At 33.8% G+C, this 24867-nt stretch overlaps 1 protein-coding gene across 2 annotated transcripts in view; it reads left to right on the top strand.

The window, feature by feature from the left end:
- The window catches only part of LOC143237362 (uncharacterized), a 99557-nt gene extending 85579 nt beyond the window's left edge, over positions 1 to 13978 (top strand). For both annotated transcript variants that reach the window (XM_076476526.1, XM_076476525.1), the window contains exon 4: positions 11690 to 13978. In XM_076476526.1, the coding sequence (XP_076332641.1) occupies positions 11690 to 11796 (107 nt within the window). In that variant the 3' untranslated portion in view covers positions 11797 to 13978. The remainder of the gene's footprint in view (positions 1 to 11689) is intronic.
- The last annotated feature ends 10889 nt before the right edge of the window (positions 13979 to 24867 follow it).

Below are 24867 nucleotides of genomic sequence, written 5' to 3'. Positions count from 1 at the left end.
CATTCCTGCTGCTCAAAACAGGATTTACACGGGATTAAATGTTGTTTATATTTATTGCTCTCTTAATTTGAAAATGAAACATTCAATTCAATATATATGTATCAAACTTTAAGTTTTTGTTCAAATAAACCTATTTGCGGGTGTCTGCTATAACAATAACAACATTACACTGCTATATGAAAGACGTAGCTAGATAATCGAATAAACAGATATATTGATAAAACATTACAAAAAAGAGCTTTGGCTTGATGACGACACTAAAGCAGGTACACGTTATATATGTAACTGATACACATTTAGTTTCCTATTTTAATGAACGATTGATTATATGCTAGAAACATACACTCAGCGTTTTTATCTTCATAAGTTGCAACAAGTTTCACTGTGTCGGTATTTGGGTATTGATGTTGTTAACTCATAAGTTGCAACAACATTAGAACCAATGTTTGTTTTGAATATCCGCGCGGAGCTACAAAAAGAACATCACCACCAGTCGTCCCTAATTTTGAGCTGAGAGACTAGGGGAAAGGAAGAGAGTCAGTAGCACTCACCGAAAACACCTAGACTACTTTAACTGAAAAATGAAATTTTACCCTTACTTTTACAACGCACTAACAGCCCAAGAGTGCGGAGGGAGATTTTGTGGTAACAGGATATGAGGCATGAGCTCTTGGATTCCAGTCCGAGCACGCTAACTACTTGGGCACGTCCAGCCCGAGTTTCAGCATAAATATTTAAGGATTAATTTTGCATTATCTACCAAATCTAAATGTATTCCTATTAAATATTTCTGTATTTAGCGTGTAGTAACAAGTTCGTTAGAAAATCTCGATTACAACCTTTCTCACGTAATTAAAATTACTGTAAACTCCACACATCACAGAAACATTTTATGTGAAAATGTAAATTTCTGTAGTAACAGTAATAATTATGTTAACACTTTAACAGCAGTAAAATGCAGGAGAACACTCATTTTATACATATTAGGTTTTAAAACAGTTAGCGTACAGGAATTATTTTTTCCTGTTATTTCCTACAAATACATTAATATGGGAATTTGTAACAACTGCTATCTCTTGCTGTTATATAATTCTCAAAACGTTCCTGTCTTTTCTACTAATTTTAACTCCAATGATTGGCTAAATGTGTTTTTGTATCCTATATCACTACAATAAAGCATAGTAATGCTCATGTTTACAGCCAACGTGTGTAGTTTATGCATTCAAGTGTTAAACACTGCTATAAAATGTGAACGGCCATGTGGGACTGGACTATGCTGAAAAGTTTCTTTTAGACGAGTTAGTTCAATAGAGTCACTTTATTTCCAATGGAACAGACTCAAATAAAATGCAAATGATTTGTTTGCAAAGTTAAAAGTGGAATTTTAATAAAGTATAGGCAAGCAAGAGTTAGTTCAGCAGTTACTTTAGCTTCATTCACTTGATCTTATGTAAACAAATCAAATGGAGAAAACTCATGAAAAACATTAAATTTCTTCAACACTTGGGGGAGGAAAGTCGCTTAGCCCTGAAAAGAGAAATATTTTGATGTGTATTTTCGTTTCAAGTTTTATACACACAAATATATGTGTGTCTGTGCACATGCGCGTATGTATTTGTGTTGTTATAGACCTATATATATTATATACTTTTGACCTGCAGATTTTGTTGTAGGCGTTACAAAGATTGTAAATGTCGTTATGAGTTTTCTTCACTTGCGATCAAAATCTATTGGTCAGTCTATTTGTTTGTCCTTTACGATTTGTTTGTTTGTTTTGAATTTCTCGCAAAGCTACACGAGGATTATCTGTTCTATCCGTCTCTAATTTGGCATTGTGAGACTAGAGGGAAAGCAGCTAGTTATCACCACCCACCGCCAACTCTGGGGCTACTCTTTTACTAACGAATAGTGGGATTGACCTTAAAATTATAACACCCCCACTGCTGATAGAGCGAGCATGTTTGGTGTACGGGGATTCGAACCGACGACCCTCAAATTACGAGTCGAGCATCCTAACCAACTAGCCATGCCGGGCCTTCCTCTAAAAATCCATCACCAAAACATCCAACCTAATCCGCTTATATCATTTGTGCTTTTTTTTTCATTTTTGTTTTTCTAAAAATATTAGGATTGCTTTTTTAGAATAAATACCGATGTAGCACCGATATTTATACCCGATGTATAATTCTTTATTTCCTGTGTTTATTATTATGATCGAAACATTACGTTTGATAATATTATTTATGTTAATTAAATTTGAAAGTAAATCTAAAAAAAAAAGAAGTTTACCGGTAGTTATGCATATAAATAATTAAATGAGTCTAGTATATTTTACACACAGCATTGGTTTCTTACAAGGTTCTTCATGTCATTACCTACCTGTTCATCAAGGCCTCTGTTAATTTATGTAAGGATTTATGTATTGATTATACACTAAAACCTGTTTAAGGCGGAATCGCACGAGACCGAGTAAAATTTCCGCTTTAGGCAAGTTTTCGGGCTTAGACAGTGACCATGTATTTCCTTAATTGTATATAATTTTTGAGCGGAACGTTATACTTGCTTGACTCAAGGGAAGTAAGATGTTTGTGAATAAAGTTAGCATACTGTTTATGCTATATTTATTAAAATAAGAGCAAAAATAGACATTCAAAACGTACATAAAATCTTGATAAAATTTATTTGAAGAAAGTGTCCAATTTCTACTGTTTCGTTTTTTAATGGCTTTCTCATGCGGTTAAAAGAGAATGCCAATTCTACGGCCTTGTCATGAAGTTCATTTTCCTCCTTCATTTTTGCATACAATTTGATAGCGTTAATATAACTTAACACTTGCGATGAAGTAGGTTTGTTTGTTTTTGAATTTCGCACAAAGCTACTCGAGGGCTATCTGTGCTAGCCGTCCCTAATTTAGCAGTGTAAGACTAGAGGGAAGGCAGCTAGTCATCACCACCCACCGCCAACTCTTGGGCTACTCTTTTACCAACGAATAGTGGGATTGACCGTCACATTATACGCCCCCACGGCTGGGAGGGCGAGCATGTTTGGCGCGACGGGGATGCGAACCCGCTACCCTCGGATTGCGAGTCGCACGCCTTAACACGCTTGGCCATGCCGGGCCCGTGCGAAGAAGTAGGAATTTCTATTTCCTCACTACCTTTTCCATTCTGTTCATCTTCTGAATCTCTCACACTGTTGCCATCTTGCGATTCTATTATAGATTTTAAATCAATTTCATCAGTTTCTCTTAAAACATTCTTGTCAACGTTCACAAAACTATTCGCGTTCACAGAATCATCTGCATCAATCTTCTCAATCATAATTTGGATTCCACTAGAATCATCATAACAAACAACTTCTCCATAATCTCCGCCATTATCAAGAATAAATCCACAGTTTCAAAAGCACTTTATTACACATTTGATTAAATGAGTAAAAATGCAATTGCATTTAACACGTCTGTTTTCATGGTCATTTCAGATGCTCTCTCAAAGTCGTACATATTTGCAATAATATGCTGAAGCATCAATTTTCTATATTTCGGTTTTATACACTGTATAATTCCATTATCTAGTGGCTGTAGAACTGGTGTACATGGAGGTAAAAAGACTAAATGAATATTTGGAAGTTGAACATTTGGGTGACAAGTTGCATTATCAAGTAAAAGTAGAATATTCCTATTTTCTTGTTTCATTCCTTTGTTTAATTTATTCAAAAATTCCTCAAATATAGCGCTTGTCATCTACCTTTTATTATTCGCTTTCTGTTCTACAGGAAGTTGATTCTTCCTTAAATTTTTGAAACAGCGTGGATTTTCACTTTTACTTCTTACCTATGGTTTCTCTAGTTTTTCATCAGCAAATACAATCGTTCTTTCAAATAGCGGCGTCCGGAATAATGACGGCAGAAAAAAAACAGAATATATTTAACCAATACTTACTGTAACAAAATGTCCGAGAATTTATTAATTAATAATTAAATGAATATATTAATATTTAAAGTAATTATTAATTAAATAAGAAATTAATATTTAATCAAAAACATTTTTTCCGCCTTACTCAAGTTCTAATCCTATTTGTTGATGGATGAGGTAGGTGAAAGATAGTTTTCCGTCCGCGTTACGCAGGTTCCGTCATACAGAGGGCCTTTTATAAGAGGAACCTTAAGATAATGCTGCAAAATTTTGATATTTCCGGCTTGCACAGTTTCCGGCTTAGACAGGTTTTACTGTATTTGTAATACAATGCTACAAAAAGATACCTTTTTGCTTGTTTTTATAATTGCGACGTCATTAACTCTAAAGTCTAGACAATGAGCTTACGTCAAGTGTTTAGGTAATTTTCGACTTGTAGATGTTGTTTTTGAAGCTTAGAAGTGGTTAGTTTTTGAAGGCTCAAGATGGCAGCAAAGTTACAAAAATCCAAAATATTCCTATCTGTTAACATGGGGACCGATTTTTCATTCTACTTTTTCTCTATAACTCAGTCAATGATGATCGGATTTCGATGAAACTTGGTGGTCTTATGTAGAATATTATTCCTAATTGTTTAGCCAAAACTAATTCGTGTGCATCGAAAACGAAGAACATAGGGACACATTTCGTATTTTCTGAAAGCCAAATATGATCAGCCCTGCATGGCAGAGGTTCGCACTGTACTGAGTAACCTTCTAGTTTACATAATAAGACAACTATGTTGAGAAAAATTTTAAATATAAAAATGTGTACTTAATCTCATATGATTTAGATAAAGTGTTGTTTCTTTATTGCTAAGCACAAATCAACGTAAGGGAAGACCTATGCCCTATTAACCATGCCTATCAAATACCAATTTTAAATGTTATGTGCCCTCAAACCACAATGACCAAAATTTCAGTTAAATGATATTTCAACTAAACATTAACACCCATATCTAGATAATATTCTAACATATAACCTTGATGAGTACATTTTATTAAACAAAAATATACTCATCAAGGTTATTTTCATGAAAGTTATGCTCATGGTAAAGTTTGGATATTTTTATATATCAAATACCAATCACAAAACAACGTGGCGCGTATATGTCACAAACTGCTTATATGTTTTAAGTAATTAAAGTACAATATCAACGCTCACAATCTCACAATATATTGCCTTCAGTAGCTGATATATAATATATTTTTAAACACAATAGAAATTTTGACAATAATTGTCCCTCGATGTAACAACGGTAAGTTTAGGAAATTATAGCACTAAAATCCGAGCTTCGAATTCTCGTGGTGATTACAGCAGATAGCCCAAAGGATTTATTCTAGAGTGAACGATCAAATAAACAAATAGGAAGTAATTAATTCTTGAGTATATACGAGTCAATGGTATAACTTTATATGTGTTATTAATGACTCTAAGTATCATTGATGTATCATATATCGGCTTGATATGTTATCGCAGTCTGCGGGTCGTGAATAGCTGCCTTCCCTCTAGTCGATCTTTTCAAAATTAGGGATTACTAATGCAGTAAGCTCTTGAGTAGCTTTGCACTAGCTCTCCGTAACACAGCGGTATTTCTTCGGACTCACACCGCTAGAAAGCAGGTTTCGATACCCATAGTGGACAGAGCAAAGATAGCCCATTGTGCAGTTTTGTGCTTAATTCCAAATAAATAAAAGCATTACACTAAATTCAAACAAACAAACAGTATTGAATGCTGATTTCGTTAGTGAACCTTTGTTTCGGCACCTATTGTACATTACTGTCTCCAAGTGCAGGTGGAGTTCAGCTAGTGCATACGAGTAAACACGCACACAAATAGGAAAACGCACCTTAATGTTTTCGTGAAAAGAAAACTTGTATTGAATGAACGCCCTAACGTATAATAATTATACTAAAAATGCAAATTAGTGTTAGTGAATAATGTCAGGCTGCATATTTTAAATTTTTAAATGTTGCCACGTAATCTTATATTACAGAATTAAATAAATTATAATATTTTATAATTTAAACTCTAAAGACTAAAAGAGAAAATAATAAGTACTTCGTCTTTCATCTACTTCCCATCTCAAATGTTTTGTTGGATATACAAGATTGTTTAGTTTCGGAGTTATTATTTACTTTGGTTTGTAATTTAATATTTAATTTAATTTTCATAGCAAGAAAGTTCAAAGTAATTATTTTTAAGGACACTAGCTATGACAGGTTTAGTTGTGTAACTCAGCGGGAGTCCTATATCGTATTTGTGGCTCAGTTGTTGTAGTACTGTTGAGTTCAAGTATTTTTCTCGTTACCTTAAAGTGCCGCTCACATAGTTTAGTGAAAATTCGAGGCCTCAGTTCGGCTAGTATAAATATGGACGATCAAGCGAGCGCAAGTGAAAATAAAACTTATAAAACGTGAAGTTAGCCAAAGTGTGGTGATTAGCCGTAACGAACGATGTTATAAAGTGAGTTTTGCAGTTTAATGAAGGTAAGGAGAATAAGTTAACTTGCAAGAGGGTGTGCTAAAATAATTGTACCCGTTTGTGTAGACTTTGACGGAAAGTAGACAATTGTATAAGTTCAGAATACCACTGTGATAAACGATGGAGTAACGTAAGTGAATTATTCATTGATTTTGTCTTGTGAGAAAAAGAGAAAAGAAAAAATAATTCTTATTGTCAATTTGATATGTAACTGAACCATATTGAATGGACTTTTGACAGGAAGGGGAAATTATCCCAATTTTTAGATAAAAAAAAACGTGATTTCCTATAATGTATATAAATTTTGTATATTCGTTTGAACTTGTTCTGAAAAATATTTTAAAACAAGTGGATTGTGTTCTATCTATTTATTGTTCGAATTTATCACCAACAATTTACAGACACCTGCTGTAGAAGAAACCTCAAATCCCTCATATGCATAAAATCCTGGCATCTTCATTTCAAAAAACGTTTATCCATTACATATTAAAATTCGGCGAGTAAAAACTTTCAGGCAATAATTGATAATTTCTATTCAATGTCTTCAAATAATGTGAAAATAACTTCCGTTTTGATAAACTTTACTATTCTTTCTTACCGTCAGTTGACTGCATCTTGTATTTATTGTCTTAAATATGAAGATCAATCAGAATTTTGAATATGTACACAAACGTATGTAAATATATATATATTTTCGTCTTCGCAGTACAGCGTCCTTTGAAAATCAGTTTCATATCATTATACAAAATATCTTATTACTATATTAGTACACAAGTATTTCGTACCAAAATCGGCAAAATAATTGTATGAGTAAATTCTTAACGATGAAAAAATCCAAAACTGTCTTCGTTTTTTTCTTTTTTGTAGTAGTTTCATTCACCATTTGGAAATAATTTGTAAGATTTTTGTTAAAACTTATACATATATGTGTATTTGTAGATCCAATAAAACAAAGTTTGACTTTAACTAGATTTTTATTCATTAGTACAAAAAATTTTGCAACTAACCTCTTAAATAACAGTACAACCTTTTCTGGTAGAATATGGTTTTATTTGGAAAGAAAGCGTCTTTACTTGTTAAATTTACTCCTCTCACTTTGTTTAGTTTCATGGTAACTAAAACGTGTTAGAGATACAGCTGCTTTAATCCTTATGTTTATTTTAATTCTATAATATCCAGTTTCATATTAAACTCGTACAAGTAGACATTTATCAGCGCTGTTTTACCCATTTCTAAAATATATGAAAGTGCGTCATCTGTAGGCCAAATGAGTAATCTACCGAATATATAATTTTAGGTAGTTTTGAAAATGATACGTTTTTAATTAGTACCTATTATGCAACATCATTGATTATACACAAGACAATCAATAAATGTCCGAAAAATACGAATTTGTCTCAAACAGTTTAATTTGCCATCGTGTTTATTCATAAAATCCTAACTTAAAATATTATGCATGTTTTTGTTAAGCGCAAAGCTATCCAATGGACTCTTTGCTGTACTTATCACAAGTATGGAGACTTGGTTTATAGCATTATAAGCAATATGAATAACCGCTGAAACATTGAGAGACACGGTAATATGTTAAGGGTCGCTGGTTTGAATTCACGTCATACCAACATGCTTGCCCTTTTAGCCGTGGGTGCGTAATAATGTGAAGGTCAATCATACTATTTGTTTGTAAAAGAGTAACCCAAGAGTTAATAGTGGGTTGTGATGACTACCTGCCTTTCCTTTAACCTTGAACTGTAAAATTAGGGATATTTAACACAGATAGTCATTGTGTAGGTTTGCGGGAAATTCAAAACAAATAATTGACAAGTTTTATTGACAATATGCTACCCTTACTGAAACCTAATTAACCATTAAAGTTGAACCTGACGATGACCGAAGAAGGTCGAAACGTTGTTCGCTCTTCTATGTAAAATATTTTCTCAACCCAAACGAGCCGTTTTTGCATATATACATTAAAGTTGATATTCTAAACCTCAACATATTACATAATGTTAAAAAAAACAGGTTCAAGACATCAATGAAAAACAAAACTAAGAAACTTCATAAACCTAAAAAAAAAGGTTTTGTTTTGGTTTTTGCGCAAAGTTACACGAGGGCTATCTGCGCCAGCCGTCCCTAATTTTGCAGTGTAAGACTAGAGGGAAGGCAGCTAGTCATCACCACCCACCGCCAGCTCTTGGGCTACTCTTTTACCAACGAATAGTGGGATTGACCGTCACATTATAAAGCCCCCACGGCTAAAAAGGCAAGTATGTTTGGTGCAACGGGGATGCAAACACGCTACCCTCAGATTTCGGTCGCACGCCTTAACCCACCTGGCCATGCCGGGCCCTTTCAGAAGGTAGACTTTTCTTTATCAAGAGTCTTGTCCTTGTTGAAAAACGTGATCCGCGATCAACTTATTGAAGCTTAACTAACTAAAAATCTTGGAATTATTGATATCTGATGCCTTGACGTTATTATGAATTGTTTAAATGAAATAGAGGAGACAATTTAAACCACCTACAGTGAAATAATTAATGATATACATAACAAAAATAAATTCCTATACATTCACAGCATATTTACTGTCTCGTCTAGCAAGGTTATTCAACAAGAAGTCGTCTGCTTTTCCTTATAAATTAAATCGTTTTAAGACTGAAAAACTGATTTTATAGAATTGTTGCTCAAGCTGCTTCTATGCATGACTTGTTTGTTTGTTATTAATTTTGTGTGTTTGTAGCTAAGCACAAAGCTACACGAAGAACTCTCTATGTTCGTCATTGTTATTAAGCACAGAGATACACAATGGACTATCTGTGCTGTGCTCAGCAGGTATATAAACCCGGTTTTAAGCGTTATTAGTTTTCAGACTTACCACTAAATCATTTGTGGGAATTTATGCATAATATACACTGTTTGTTTAAAAAAATAGCGTGGTACTTTTTGTATCAATTTACCACTATTTACATTCAAAATACCCTTATTAATAAAGTGTAAGTTGTTACGTGTTATTTCATATAATCCTAAGTGAATTCGAGTGAGCTGGTGTCATGTTAATTATTTTAACTTACGGATGAAATCTCACAAAATCCAATTTACTCCTCTCGAATGATCATAAGATAGTCCCATTTGAACTAAATTTACCCTTAATGATAAAGTATTCGTTATTATCTCTTAGGTTTATAGCCCTAGTTACTTACCTCATATTGAATGAAGTGATTAATCCACTTATAGAGCAGTTATCCTTATTGGCTCGTAAACTCTGCTAACCCTTACAGAATGAAAGTGAATTAGCCCTAAATATACTTAAGTTACCGTTATTAATGGAGTACTAGTTAATATTTCCCAAGCACTAGTGACCCTTGTAGAATGAAGATGAAGTTGTCCATTTATGGTCGAATTACTCTTATGTAAGATATTTACTACTTACCATAATCAGGTTATTGTAGTCGGAGGACAGTAAATTAACATTTTCTACACATCAGACACGTGTTTTAAAGGAATGTAAGTTAGCATCTCCTATACGCCACTGATTCTTGTCGAATAAGTGTGGTTTTTGTACTATATATATAGTATATATATTGAAAGGATAAGTCAACACGCTGTGTTCCAAATTTGTCGCTGTTGAAGAGAATATAAAAATTAGCGTTTATACGGTGAAATCTGTTTCTGAAGGTTTATTACTCGTGGTAAACTAAATTATGAAGTGAGTCGTGGAGTAGCTGTACAATAAGACTCTCACATCGTGAACTGAAATTAGGAAAAAGCATTCACGATCATAATTCTTTCTCGAACTGCATTTATATTTATGCGTAAATGCCTAACAGCGTACTATACAATAAAGTTAACGTTTATGTGGGTGTGTGTCAATAGAAGTGTGTTTGGAGATATAATCGATCGTGCCACCTTGGGCCAAACATAGGTCACAGGTATATAATAGCAACGCTTTGCATAGCAGGTCTTAATATGGCTGTGTAATTCATAAGTTCCTAGAAAACGCTTTGTTGAAAGTCCCAAATGGGGTAGTACGTCGCCTCGTTTATTTGAATGAGAAAACAGAATTCTCCCAGGAGACCCGAAGCAACAAACATAACTTCAATAAGTAATTTCATATAAGAGCTGATGTCTTTTGAAAACACTGCGAATCAGTCTACGTGTGCAGGCATTATCCATGTGGAGTGTGTACAGTCTTATAGGCTTGAAGTTTTGTCCGCACTTCGATTCTACAATAGCTGTTTTGACAAGTGTGGGTTCAAATATGATGTCTCTACGGGTATTTCCTACAAATGTAGCTCATTTAACCTATTGAACTAGACACGGAGATTGTTTATAGTTGAGGGCTGGGGTGAAAATTACGTTGTTAATAAGAGTTTCAGGTGGAACTGTTGATCGTATGATCATAAATACTTTTGGTTTATATGTAACATTAAAGTAATCTGTGAGAAATCATGTTCTAGTTAACTGTTAACTAAACAGTTTGAGAAGTCATGTTATAGATACTGTACCACAACAAGTTTTGGTTTACACAAAAGTTAATTAACATTTGCCCTGCTGAAAACGATGAAGATAGCATACTGAATATGTGTAATTGATATTTCAAGCACAATTCTCCCTTCTAGACAGTGAAAAAAACGTTTCTAACGAGTCTGTTATTGTTATCATTTGAATGGATTCTCATGTAAGATTTTGAAGTTCCCACCGTCTTTTGCTGAAACAAATTAGTCATAACGCCAGCAATATATCTTTATACAAATAGTATGTTTAATTTATAGAACGAGCTTGTCAGTGTTAAAATATGATTTTTATATATATTTACTTGTTTATTTATAAAGTCTCACATAGGATCAGCGGTAATTTTACGGACTTACAATGCAAATAGCCCTCGACATCACTGAAATAGCCCTCTGTTTAGCTTTTTATTAAAGCAACAACTATAAAACTTATCTGTAAATAAAATTACAAAATATTATGTTTATGCAAAAATTTTATATGTGACTATATATTTGAGCACGATACTATAAACATGTTTTATATAGATTTATACGGAATAAATTGTGTAAGTTGTTTTTTTTTTAATTTTCTTTAAGGTGGAAGAACGATATATTCCAAAATTTTCAATAAACTGTTCACCAGTATAACAATATCACATTGGATTTTGAAACAGGAGCTGTTAATATGCTTTCACTTGCGTGTATTTTTAAAATGTCGTTATTGTTAAGCTATACTAGCTTTGATGTTTTCATTTTTATTTACAGAAGTTTACACTGATAACTGGGGTACCTGGAACAGTGGACCAATAGACTCCACTAAACTCGGAATATCTCGTAAGAAAAGAAACAGCGCGAGGGTGATCGCCATGTAAATGGAAGCTAGTGACAAAATGGACTAATGATTTTTTCTTTGTGTATTGAACAAAGTATGGTTAGTTCCAAATTAGCTTTATTCACACAAAAAATCTGAAGAACCAGTACTTTTTCTTTGTACCTTGTAATCTGACGTCTGACAACCTGGAACCAGTCAAATCGGTGACCCCTAGATCTTGGTTACTTTCTCTTTGTACTTTGTATACTGACATCTTCCACTGAGATAAAAAAAAAATCTGGAGACCCATTTTTTGTTGTTGTTGATTTTTATTTATGTTTCTCATATGTATGCTGAACTCTAATAACAATTATGTTCTTTGTCGGTTCTTTCTTGTACTTTGTAGCGGGTGACTGCATTGTTTAGTTTTTGGCACAGTACTTTTTATACTGACATTTAATTGTAAACAACCTATATTTCTCAGGTTAGAAATTCTATTCAGTGAATTCATCATTTGAGCTAAAGTGACTCGCTAAAGAACGAGCAGTCATATGACATGTGTCGAGCATAAGGATAAATCAGTGAATATAGATATTCTTTCTGAAAAACCATTCAATTAATTGTGCTTATTAATGCACTCGCTTGCAAACTAACGTGTTTCTCATAAGGTGCATGCTAGTGTAATAAATAGTTTAGTTTGTAAACGTTACGCGGGTATTGCTTAATTCGAGGATTATGTACATGAATTAAATTTGATTAAGCCTAAACGTAAATACTAACTGCTAGATTTTACCTGAAATGTGAACTTAACAAATAAATCAGTAGAGGGTAGGGCATTATATTGTTTGTTGATGTGAGTAATATTCGAGCTAAGCCTAGTGAAGTAATGAAGGAGCTCCAAATGACATAAATTATTGTTAATATTTGTGAATGTGTAGGTTTTAGCTTGACGTAAAATGACTACAGACCACGATAACATACATAACAACGTAAAATGTGTTAGTTGTCAATAGGAAATAAATGGAACTGAAATTTTGAAAATTCTGATATATGGTATTAGCGTACGTTTAGTAAAATAATTAGTAATATAATACACATTAAATTGCATGCAACCTGTTCATGGCGTTTCTTGTTTAAGTTGTACTATCAGAAGTTATATTTGTTTCATGTGGTTCATAGATATCAAACCAACTTAAAGAGAACTACAAAAAAAATGATTACATGTATACAAAGCTAGAGGGCATAATTATCCTTATTTATAAACTTAATTCTGTGGAAAGTGAAATAAATATATGTTGGTGTGTGTGAAATGTATGAAGGTGATGAACTGAAAATTAATATGTGTGTATGTGTGTAATCGGATTCTGTTTTTTCTTAAAAATCAATATAGTGTTAAGATGTTTTTGATTATCCCAAATTCAAATAAATATAAGATAATTTGTTAATATAATATTCTAATTGATAAACTAATTAAATAATCTATAAACGGTTAGTTGTTTCATTTCTACTTGTCTTATAACTTACTTTCTGTACCATTATAGAAATGCTCCTTGCTATAGGACAGAAATATAGCTAAAATTTCGTACAAATGGATATTGAATTAACAACTAAGAGTTGTGGTAATAACGTGTTTTATGATAATGAAATACATATGTGGTTAAATTCAGTGTAAATGTTTTGTTTCATTTCCTGCTTTCTCAACGTTATCCGGTTTCTGTAACTACGTTTACTTTGCTTTTCTTTAAAAAATTTCTGCATAGATATAATGGAGGTTCAAATAAAAATTTTCTTCTAACTTTACTTGTTCAAACCGAATAAATGATATAACTGTATGAAACGATTGGAACGAGCACAGTCAAAATAAGACTTGCTTTGGAAGTTAATTGATATACATTTATAGTTTATTATATTAACCATATTCTTATAATGGAAAAATAACTTTTATTCTAGCTCTCAAATAAACGATTACTAATTAGACAGTCAGCTTTTGATGATACTGCTTTATTACTGTTTATTGTTTTCTTATAACATGGGTAATACAACATTCCAGGTACACTTAGCTTTCGACCTTTATATGTTTAATTCACCACCCTTTTTCGTTTATTTATTTGTTTGTTTTTGTTCAACTAATAAGGATTCAAGCAGTTGTTTTGTAATGTTTAGTGATTAATCTAGCACTTTCCATGTGTTTTCACTTGTTTCCAATGTTTTGTTACTCTGTGAAAAATAAAACCTATTAAAGCTATATTGGCCTTAGTTGTTTTTTGTACACATTTCATAGCACCAATGGTTGAGACATAGTTGATTTCATTATTACACTACATACTTCCTTTTACTGTTTAATTACACCATTACTTAAAGGCCTATAAAAGAGTATTTGAAATGATATTACTTTTACTAATCAGAATCACTCAGTACTCGATTTTGAGGATGTTCAACTGCAAAAAAATAAAGGCAAAGAAAATACAAATACTTAAACATTCAAACTAAAACTCGATGAATAGTACGTTTAGAAACACAAGAATCCTAAAACAAAGTTCAGTCTTTAAATACAATACACATTAAAACATTTGCACGTTTTATTTTCGTTGTGCCTTTACATGAGTCTGCATATTTAGATAGTGTGTAGATTATTGAGTATTTCGAATAAATTGCATTGTAAATCTGTATCTGTATTTCAACAAAACCTTGTTTTTTTCGGCAGTATGTTAATAACTAATATACTCAGGCTAGCCTATTGTAAAGATACATATTATTTTCTCTACCAGAACGTTTTCCAAAGGTGGTCTTTTCTTCTGTAAGAGTAAACTGGGAGTTTGCCCCTGAAGAAGCAAGATCCACCTTTCTAAAGCGCTTGGGTTACAGGGTTTCATTTCATTTCTGTCAAGACTTCTTGAACCTATGTGTTTTTCTAACATCATGAATTTTCTTTACCAGAGTATTACTTAATTTTAAATCATTCCAGTAAAAGAAATATTATAATGTTTCAACAATTTTTTAACGTTTTAATAAACATTCAAAAATTAATACTTTTTTATTCTAACTCGAACATAGTTTCACCTTTTAAAATTCTTTGCGTCATTTTTTTATTTTATTGTGCTTGGACGCCAATAAACATATTTAATAAGATGCATCGTTATATTATGTTTAAAAATCAGTGATGTCGAGAAAACCTACTTGTAGAGAAAAATATATATGTAAAAACGGCTCGTTTGGGTTGAGAAAGTTTTTTACGTAGAAGAGCGAACAACGTTTCGAACTTCTTCGGTCATCGTCATGTTTAAAAAGCTTTAATAAATTATAACATCATGGAGTGAGATGTTCAGCATAATAAAGAGCATTATATTATAATGCTTTGTTTATTTCATATATTTATTCTCAATATCTTACTAAATATATATTGTGACGGATGGTTCGTAAACATTAGTGTATCGTGTATATTGTTGTGCAAATTGAAATTCCTAAAAACTCTTCTCACGTCTATAAATGTAACCAATACGACGTGCCAAAATATAGCACATATTTTTGGCTTGCTACAGAAACTATAATTGGGATTAAAACTTACTAATCGGGCCCGTCATTGCCAGGTGTGTTCAGGCGTTCGACTCGTCATCTGAGGATCGCGGACTCGAATTCCCGTCGCACTAAACATGCTCGCCCTTTCAGCCGTAGGGTCATTATAAAGTAACGGTCAATCTCACTATTCGTTGGTAAAAGAGTAGTCCAAGAGTTGGCGGTAGGTGGTGATGACTAGCTACCTTCCCTGTAGCTAAATTAGGAACGGTTAGCGTAGATAGCCCTTGTATAGCTTTGCCGGAAATTTAAAAACAAACAAAACATTTACCTTCCTCGATCCACTTTATCTTAGTATATTTACAAAGACATTACATACTTCAACTGTAAAAAAAAACAAAAAAAAAACCTCAACGAATAGAAAGAAAAATACGGAACTAGCTAGCTTCCTGTTAAGTGAATTGTTCCTACATCAACTCGGAATTATTTCGCTAATCGTGAACCCTCGATAAGATATCAAAGAAGTTCCGGATCAAATAGAAAACTCAGTATTGTTTCTAACTTTGTTAAACTTCTGCACATTGGTCATTGTTTGTAATAAACGTTACTATAAATTGTATTATTGTTTGTATTAAAAAAAACCGTGTATCAATCTCGTTGGCAAATATCATAAAGTGGATACATATATATATTTATTTAACTTCTAAATCTAAATTACGAGTCAATTTAGTTTTAAAATATTGTAATACATAACAATATGTACAAATTTCACATATGAAGAAATTATTAACTTTTTCGAGATATTATATGAATACATAGTTGATATATTTATTTTATTTTCAGAATTGAAATACAATTTTTATTATTCAGAAACATGTGACACTATAATGTGACACTAAAAACTGAGTTACAGCTTGATATTCTGAGCAATTTAATATATTTAAATAAGTTGTAGACGAAAATTTGTCTCTATTATATATCTATATTAACAGTTGTTTGCTTCCTCGAATTTTGTTTGTTTGTTGTTTTTTGCAATGTTAGAAATTATGCGAGAACATAGTAAGACAAAGAATAAATGAAATGTTCCTCTGTAAGCCATTACTTCAGATCCAAGACTACAGTTTAGGTTACACACCGATACAAGAGTAAGCCAATGTGTCGTATAATTTTTTAAAGATAATATTAACAAATTTTATACAGATTCCTTAACTTAACTTTAACCTAGTCTGTTTTCCATCCTAAAGGACTTCAAAATGAGTAAAATTACATAGATTATAATATTTCAAAATCATGGCGGTACAATGCATATTCTCTCTTTCTTGTTTGCTAAATTGGTAGCCCTCTGTCGATGTGAAAGTCACTAAAAAGTGTATTAAACAGTACTACTTGCGTGAAGACAAAGGTGTGTAATTCATTAAGTTTCGCTTTCCCCTAATTTTTCTTCATATTTAAGTACAAAACTGCACAATAGTATACCTGCACCATGCCTACTTTAGGTATTGAACCCGAATGTTTAGCATAATAAACCTTCAAACCTACCATTGAACTAACTGTATAGTCGTATTTCATTTAGGACACATGTAGAGGCCTGGCATGGCCAAGCGCGTAAGGCGTGGGACTCGTAATCCGAGGGTCGCGGGTTCGCGCCCGCGTCGCGCTAAACATGCTCGCCCTCCCAGCCGTGGGGGTGTATAATGTGACGGTCAATCCCACTATTCGTTGGTAAAAGAGTAGCCCAAGAGTTGGCGGTGGGTGGTGATGACTAGCTGCCTTCCCTCTAGTCTTACACTGCAAAATTAGGGATGGCTAGCACAGATAGCCCTCGAGTAGCTTTGTGCGAAATTCCAAAAACAAACAAACAAACAAACAGGACACATGTAAACAAAAGTCGTTCGCGTATTTTTCTGCACAAATAAGATGTCTCCACCCTAAACAACAAGAAAAATTTAACCTGTAGGTAAGTAAATACGTATAAAGCTGAAACATCTCTTAACAGTCGATCAACTGAGATGGTATTTTCCACTTAAAGATGGCCAGATGTCAAATTTTAACAAAAAGCTGTAAAAATTCGCAAACAAAAATAACTAAATGAAATTAAAACGGGAATATAAAATTATTAAAATAAATAAAACATTTTAGCACAGCTAAAGTTGCAATTTGACGTAAGAATATAGCATACATTATTGTTTCGTTTTGGGTATGGCTGTTGGTTCAGCTGGTAGTGCTCCAGCCTCAAGAAAAACATCTCATCAAACGTTTGAAGATTTAGAATCCTGTCTGCAATTCAAGCCATTCAACAGCTGAAAGTTTACGTAGAATGATACGCGTCAAACTTCATCTGTACTTAATGTCTTTCCTCGATGGTAATGTCTAACGATGATAGTCCTTCCAGAGTTAAGCAAACAAACAAAACAATCAAGTAAAGTAATTAATTTACTCGTTGCTTACCTAGTGTGCCCAAGACGTTTTAATTGTTGAATGTGAAAAACTTGGCAATGTGTTCTCACACTATCAATGATTAACCACGTATCTGGCTAATCTTTATTGTCTTAGTTATACAGATAGCCCTCGAGTAGCTTTGTGCGAAATTCCAAAACAAACAAACAAAACAATCAAGTAAAGTAATTAATTTACTCGTTGCTTACCTAGTGTGCCCAAGACGTTTTAATTGTTGAATGTGAAAAACTTGGCAATGTGCTATCACGCACTGCTATGCTAATTTTCATAACCATAATCCGGTTGATAATAATTCACAATTCGCAAGTCTATATATGTGTGTGTATGTATTTGCATTCCTCATTAGATATACAAACAGCAGCACATATATTCATAATTTTTAATGTAAGTAATAATTTGTTAGTGTGTCATTAAGATGTCTAAGTGTAATGATCAAACTTACCATCTCCGTTGTTGGTCCCTCAGGTAACAAAACAAAAACTAAGACACGCACATATAGTTTTTTTTTAACCATCCAACATCATAATGATAAATAAATACTTTCCACAAGTCATGCAACTTGAAAGTCTGTGCAACAGTTCGCCATTTCTCTTTTGAGGGAACCACCATGGAAACTTTTTTTTGTTTTGTTTTGGAATTTCGCACAAAGCTACTCGAGGGCTATCTGTGCTAGCCGTCCCTAATTTAGCAGTGTAAGACTAGAGGGAAGGCAGCTAGTCATCACCACCCACCGCCAACTCTTGGGCTACTCTTTTACCAACGAATAGTGGGATTGACCATCACATTATAACGCCCCCACGGCTGGGAGGGCGAGCATGTTTGGCGCGACGCGGATGCGAACCCGCGATCTTCAGATTACGAGTCGCACGCCTTAACGCGCTTGCGCTTAGCCGTGCCGGGCCCCCATGGAAACAACAACAAACTGAAACTTGTATATAAGCATCTTTACACTCATATAAGTCTTACATGTGTATTCAAGTTTTCTTGCACGGTAATTTAATACGTGTTTCTAAATGTTATTTCACTGCACATCTGAGGAATGTTTGAGGTTCCTTGAAGAATTTTCCTGAATTTTGTTCTTTTCTTTACCATGGACACCACGTAAACGTGTATTTGAATTTGTTGGACTTCTACTTCTTCAAGCATGTGTTCGTAGTCGTGTTCACGACAGGCAGCTCCTCATTTGCTCCAACTCCCGAAATAATTGCCGATTTTTTTATTTTTAACAAGTTAGCTTTAACTTTAGCCTAAGCGTTTATGTCTGTGTTTTCATAAAGTAAAGCCACATCGTGCTCTCTGCTGAGCCCACCCAGGAGAATCGTACCCCTGATTTTAGTGTTGTAAATCCGTAAACTTACCGCTGTACTAGTGGGGTACCTTAAGCGTTTCTATTAAGACGTCATGAAAAGTTTAAAGTAATGCATTTTTGTGTCGAGTCATCTAAACCGTTTTGCTATTTCATTATAACAATTTCGCTTTAATCCTGCCTGTCCAAGGGTTTTTCAATCTATCGACTCACTCGTCTTTTTTATTAAGTGTGAATGTCCTTGCATTCATTTTCTGTCGAAATAAAGACCTGAAGCTAAAAGTTTCTGGGCCTGGCATGGCCAAGCGCGTAAGGCGTGTGACTCGTAATCCGAGGGTCGCGGGTTCGCGCCCGCGTCGCGCTAAACATGCTCGCCCTCCTAGCCGTGGGGGCGTATAATGTGACGGTCAATCCCACTTTTCGTTGGTAAAAGAGTAGCCCAAGAGTTGGCGGTGGGTGGTGATGACTAGCTGCCTTCCCTCTAGTCTTACACTGCTAAATTAGGGACGGCTAGCACAGATAGCCCTCGAGTAGCTTTGTGCGAAATTTGAAAACAAACTAAAAGTGCCTAATTTAATACTTATTGAATGTACATTACCTACTGTTAACTGCAATGTAACCTCTTACCAACGACTTTTAAAGTGTTTTGTAGACATTTATGACAAGTCAAAAATGTGATGTGGTCTTCATTTTGTTTTTATTAATTAGTATTCTATGAAATAATATATGAACAAATGATATTCATGTATTTATCCTTACAACACACGACGCTACTTTCCTTGTTCATTTGTTGGTAATAAATTGAGTTACAGCTGAAAAATTATGTTAAACTTGAATATTTCCTTCTCTTGAACCATCATCTATCACACCCCTCCCTCACCGACTGAAAACCAAGAAATATCTACACTTCATTTGACCTCTGTTTTTTTTCTAAATCTTAGCACTTTGATAAAGAATTTCCTTAGTCAAGTATTCTTTTACGTTACTCACGTGGACGTTTGACTTTTGAACGTCAAAGAACTTTTTTAATATATCTAACTGAAAGGTAAGCTATACAGTCATTAACCCTAAAAGTTACGTTTTGTACACGTTCGTCGTTTGTTGTCTTTTTCTTGTAACAAATTTTCTCTCTCTTGATCTTTAGCAAATGTTCTTCTAAAGAACGTTTGCAGACTACTAAATAATACCTCAAACTAATTTTATTCTGTCACCCAAACCACTTTCAGCTGCCTTTTCTTAACAACAGTTCCTAATTTTAGGATGTAAAAAAGACGATGAAGTATCAACTACTAAATCCACCCTCATTTCCAAGAATAGTTCCTATCCACCCAACTCTCCAAGGAAGCTGATCCTTATTAGCTGCAAAAGTAGGCTGCATTTAGCTATACTGATTCTAATACCCAACTAAACTCGCTAGGTTACTCAGCTTAATTAATAGAATTACTGATATCTTTTGCTTCTAACTTTTGCTGTAATACGAAAAAACAAACAAAAAACATACGAAATATTTATCTTACATTTCAAGTAACAAGCGAAAATGAATTTTTCCAAACCATATTGATTCGTGTGTTAGAAGTTTGTTCTAATTTGTTTTTATTGTTTTTCTTTTTCTTTCATATGTTGTTTGAACTGAGACATAGAAAATTATTTTTAATGGAACAACCAAGTGATAAAAATGACAAACATTAATTATAGTTTCTTTCCTTACCAGGAAGGCAGTTAAAAGCAGTAAACAGCATGTAACAAGAATAAACAAAAAAATCACTATTTGCGGACACATTACGTCATCAATGGAACACATAGAGATAAATTATGTCTGATATAAACTATGGTCTAGATCTCGTGTTGACCTTAGTGTTTACTTTCACCATCGTGTTTATTCCGAAGTACACGCTCGACTGATATCTCCTTTATAACAAGCCCTAGCGGAGTTAATCTTAGACCACACACACATTGTTGCTCTGCTAGCCCTAGCGAAGGAAGGCTAGTGGAGTTAATCTTAGACCACACACACATTGTTGCTCTGCTAGCCCTAGCGAAGGAAGGCTAGTGGAGTTAATCTTAGACCACACATACACGTTGTTGCTCTGCTTGTCCTAGCGAAAGATAGCAGAGTTAATCTTAGACTACACAAATTGTTGGTCTGCTCATGAAACGTAAAATTTACACCACTCACAATGGGAATGAATAATATCTCCTGATAATAGTCTGGAATCCCCTTGCTTTATTATGCACTTCGTTAAGTTTAGGTTTCTTATAAGTGGAGAAATCTGCAGCAAACATTATTTACATTATCTGTAAATGTTGGAATGTTCTTACTACCTAGTGCTCGGTAACAAAGAACCTGTCTCTTATTGCAGTCGTTCAATGTTGCAATAAACTTCCCTCTTTCACTTCCAAAAGCAGCGTATAGTCTAGTTAATGGTTAGAAAGCCGGGTTTCAGATGGCAGTGTCCAAAATCTAAGCCAAAAATATACTGCTGAACACATTCCACACTTTTAGCTGTGTGGGCGTTGTAAATTGAAATCTGACCCTGCTATACGGGCGCCGCTGGTTGATTTCCAAAGCTCAAAGTTATGAAGACAAATGTTTCTTGTGGTCGTTTAGACCATTTTTAGTATAAAGCGATAATCGGGTTGAAAATACCAGATCTTCTTGCAATATAATTTCCTTACACATTTTTACGGTTTACTTTTCTTCCGTCGGTGTCTTTGGAAAACAGCTTACGTATTTGTGGCTTATATTTCCTTAGAAGAACAATATATTTTTGTATTGTTTCATGCACAGTTGATTGATATGAATGAAATGTTTTAGCATTAACTTATAACTGGAAAAGAACGTGTTCCTGGACGACCAGTTTAAGTTTGTTTGTTTGTAGTTAAGCACAAAGCTACCCCATGTTTCTAGCGTTGTTCACAGGCATATCGCTGTGCCACTAGGGAGCGCCATTTTAAGAACTTAGACAGTAGTAAAAAGAAAAGAAATAATGTTTAGGTGGTTTTTACATCGTCATATTTACATATTTATCTTCTCCTCGTGATGCTACTAAGGCCCGGCATGGCCAGGTGGTTAAGACACTCGACTCGTAATCCAAGGGTCGCGGGTTCGAATCCCCGTCGCACCAAACGAGCTCGCCCTTTTAGCCCTGGGGGCATTATAATGTGACGATCAATCCCCCTATTCGTTGGCAAAAGAGTTGCTCAAGAGTCAACGGTGGGTTGTGATGACTAGCTGCTTTCCCTCTTACACTGCTAAATTAGGGACGGCTAGCGCAGATAACCCTAGTGTAACTTTGCGCGAAATACAAAAACTGGCTTCTGCCGATATTTTTACTATAGTTTTTTTCTGCAGTTTAATCAAGATGACAGCCATTTCTTCGGCTGTAATAATGGCTAAGGCTTATTTCGCATTTTCAGCATTAATGTTTTTAACTTTATCTTTGTTCTTCCAGTAATGATCTTTTCATTGGAACAAAGACTTTCTAAAGTTATCAACATAAGATTGTTTTTCCTTTTCTCTCGTTTTGTTACCTTTAAAGGCATAATTTAAAAACTGCTCTGTTTTAAGTACAACCTAAAATATTAATAGATCAAACTTGGTTTGAAAACAATACAAAGGAAATTTATAAAACTTATCTTTTTCGTTTTCAGTCCATGCTTTTGCGGCAAAAAACAAGGAACAAAAGGGAAACTATGTAACTACAGAGTTACTCATTTACTTCTTTAACATTTAATTTAACCACAGAACTTTACTGTTTGCACCATAAAGTAGCTAAATACGGGACAAAAAGAAATGTTACAAAATTCTCGGCCCGGCATGGCCAGGTGGTTATGGCGCCCAACTCGTAATCCAAGAGCCGCGGGTTCGAATCCCCGTCACACCAAACATGCTCGTCCTTTCAGCCGTGGGAGCATTATAATGTTACGGTCAATCCCGCTAAAGAGTAGCACCAGAGTTAGCGGTGGGTGGTGATAACTAGCTGCCTTCCCTCTAGTCTTACACTGCTAAATTAGGGACGGCTACTGCAAACTTTGGACGAAGGCAAACATAAATAAACCTTAAAGAACCTGAAATGTAATCTTAAAATTAACAAATAATAAGCAAAATAAAAGATAACGAATAAAAGTTTGTAATAATAACTAACACATATTAAAAGAAGAAACATTATTTTAAACAAGATGAATAAGTTTAATCAAATAGTATATATACGCACATAAATGTAAGTAGCATTAACTGTAAAGAAAAGTAAATTGTATTAATAAATAAACGAAATATTACCAAATTTAAAAAATTATGTTTAAAGAAGTATTGCCATGTATTTGAAAAAATATGACGATTTAGGGCACCAACGTTTATTAAATTCTTTGGATGAAAGTTTAAATCGTATCGATAAATACACAGAAGAGAAATATTTTTGTTGTGTAATGTTGCCGCGGACACATGAACAGCTCTTGTGACTGCTTCAGTTTGATGCACGTTCTATAGTTTTCTAATTCTGTTAAGTACAAAGTATACTATGGTCTGGGAAAGTCTGAATCTTCGATCTGAGCACATCTTTATGAACTAAGTGTACGAATATTTTAGGCCGGAAAGGACTGTTACTTATCTTTTCCAAAATCAATCAGTATTCAATGGCATTATAGTAACTACTAAACGCCAAACAATATCAAAACGTAGTTCTGATACATGCCGTTTCATCACGACTTTATATAATCTTTTCTTTTTACGTATCTTGCTGATCTGCATATTCAAAATCGTTGTAATATAAAGTATTCAACTCTTTGTAAATGTAACTGAGAAGTTAGAAAATAATAAAACCAGAAGATTAGTTTTTCAAATATCTAACTTTTTCATGATTACTATTTCAACAAAGAATAAAGTATTAATGAATTCTTATATAGATAAGTATATATTTTAAGTTTTTACACTCAATACGAAATAAATGTAAGTATGATATGATAAATCACCTACCCCAGGACGAGCTTCGAAAATGCTTTTCATTGTGTCCTTTGCCTCTTTAACCTTTTGGTCATCTGTACCTGAAAGAATAGATATATCATGTGGAATGATTTATAAGACAAAACTTTCGATAGAACACTAAATATGGATTAAACTTATACATTATGTTAGCATTCGCTAGTTTCTTATAAAATCAAACTGTTAAATCTACTACCGAACCTAATTTGCAATGCCGCCATAATGCAAACTTAATGCTTAAACAACTAAGAGCTTGGGTGAAAAGTTTTACTTTTGTACAAACGTCGAGGCCGAGACGATTTGTTTAGCATAATTTAGAGAATTCGTCAGCCTATAGTCCATATTTATAGAGCTGTTATAATGCATTAAGTTTGCATCACCATATTTATGTGCTCAAACGTAAATCAAAGTCATATATGGTGTCCGCTTTCGAAGAATCCCAGTACAAGTGTTTTCGCGAAATGTCCTAGTGGGATGAAACTTCGTGAAAACCTTGGGATCGAGGAGATTTGTTAGGCGCTAGTTAGAAACTGGTACGATCAGGAGTTACGTGACGTTGATACATAAACACTGAATCTTATTATATAGCCAAAATGCAGTATTATTTTATTTCAAACTTTCGCATGTTAAATTATTTCAGTTTTATTCGTCGTCACTCAACATATTTGTTACGGTTTGTCAACCATTCTGAACATTAATCGATATAAAATTACTAGAAGCAATTAAAAAATAAAATTGTTCAACTATAAATGATCGAAAGCCATAACAAATATAAATGGATGCGAAAATAAGTATCTTTTATTTGTTTGTTTTTGTTAAGCGCCAAGCTACACAATAGGCTATTTGTGTCCTGACTACCGCGAGTATCGAAATCCAAT

Source organism: Tachypleus tridentatus, chromosome 13 (genome assembly GCF_004210375.1).
Source record: "Tachypleus tridentatus isolate NWPU-2018 chromosome 13, ASM421037v1, whole genome shotgun sequence".
NCBI lineage: Eukaryota > Metazoa > Arthropoda > Merostomata > Xiphosura > Limulidae > Tachypleus > Tachypleus tridentatus.
This window is presented reverse-complemented; position numbering and strand designations above follow the sequence as displayed.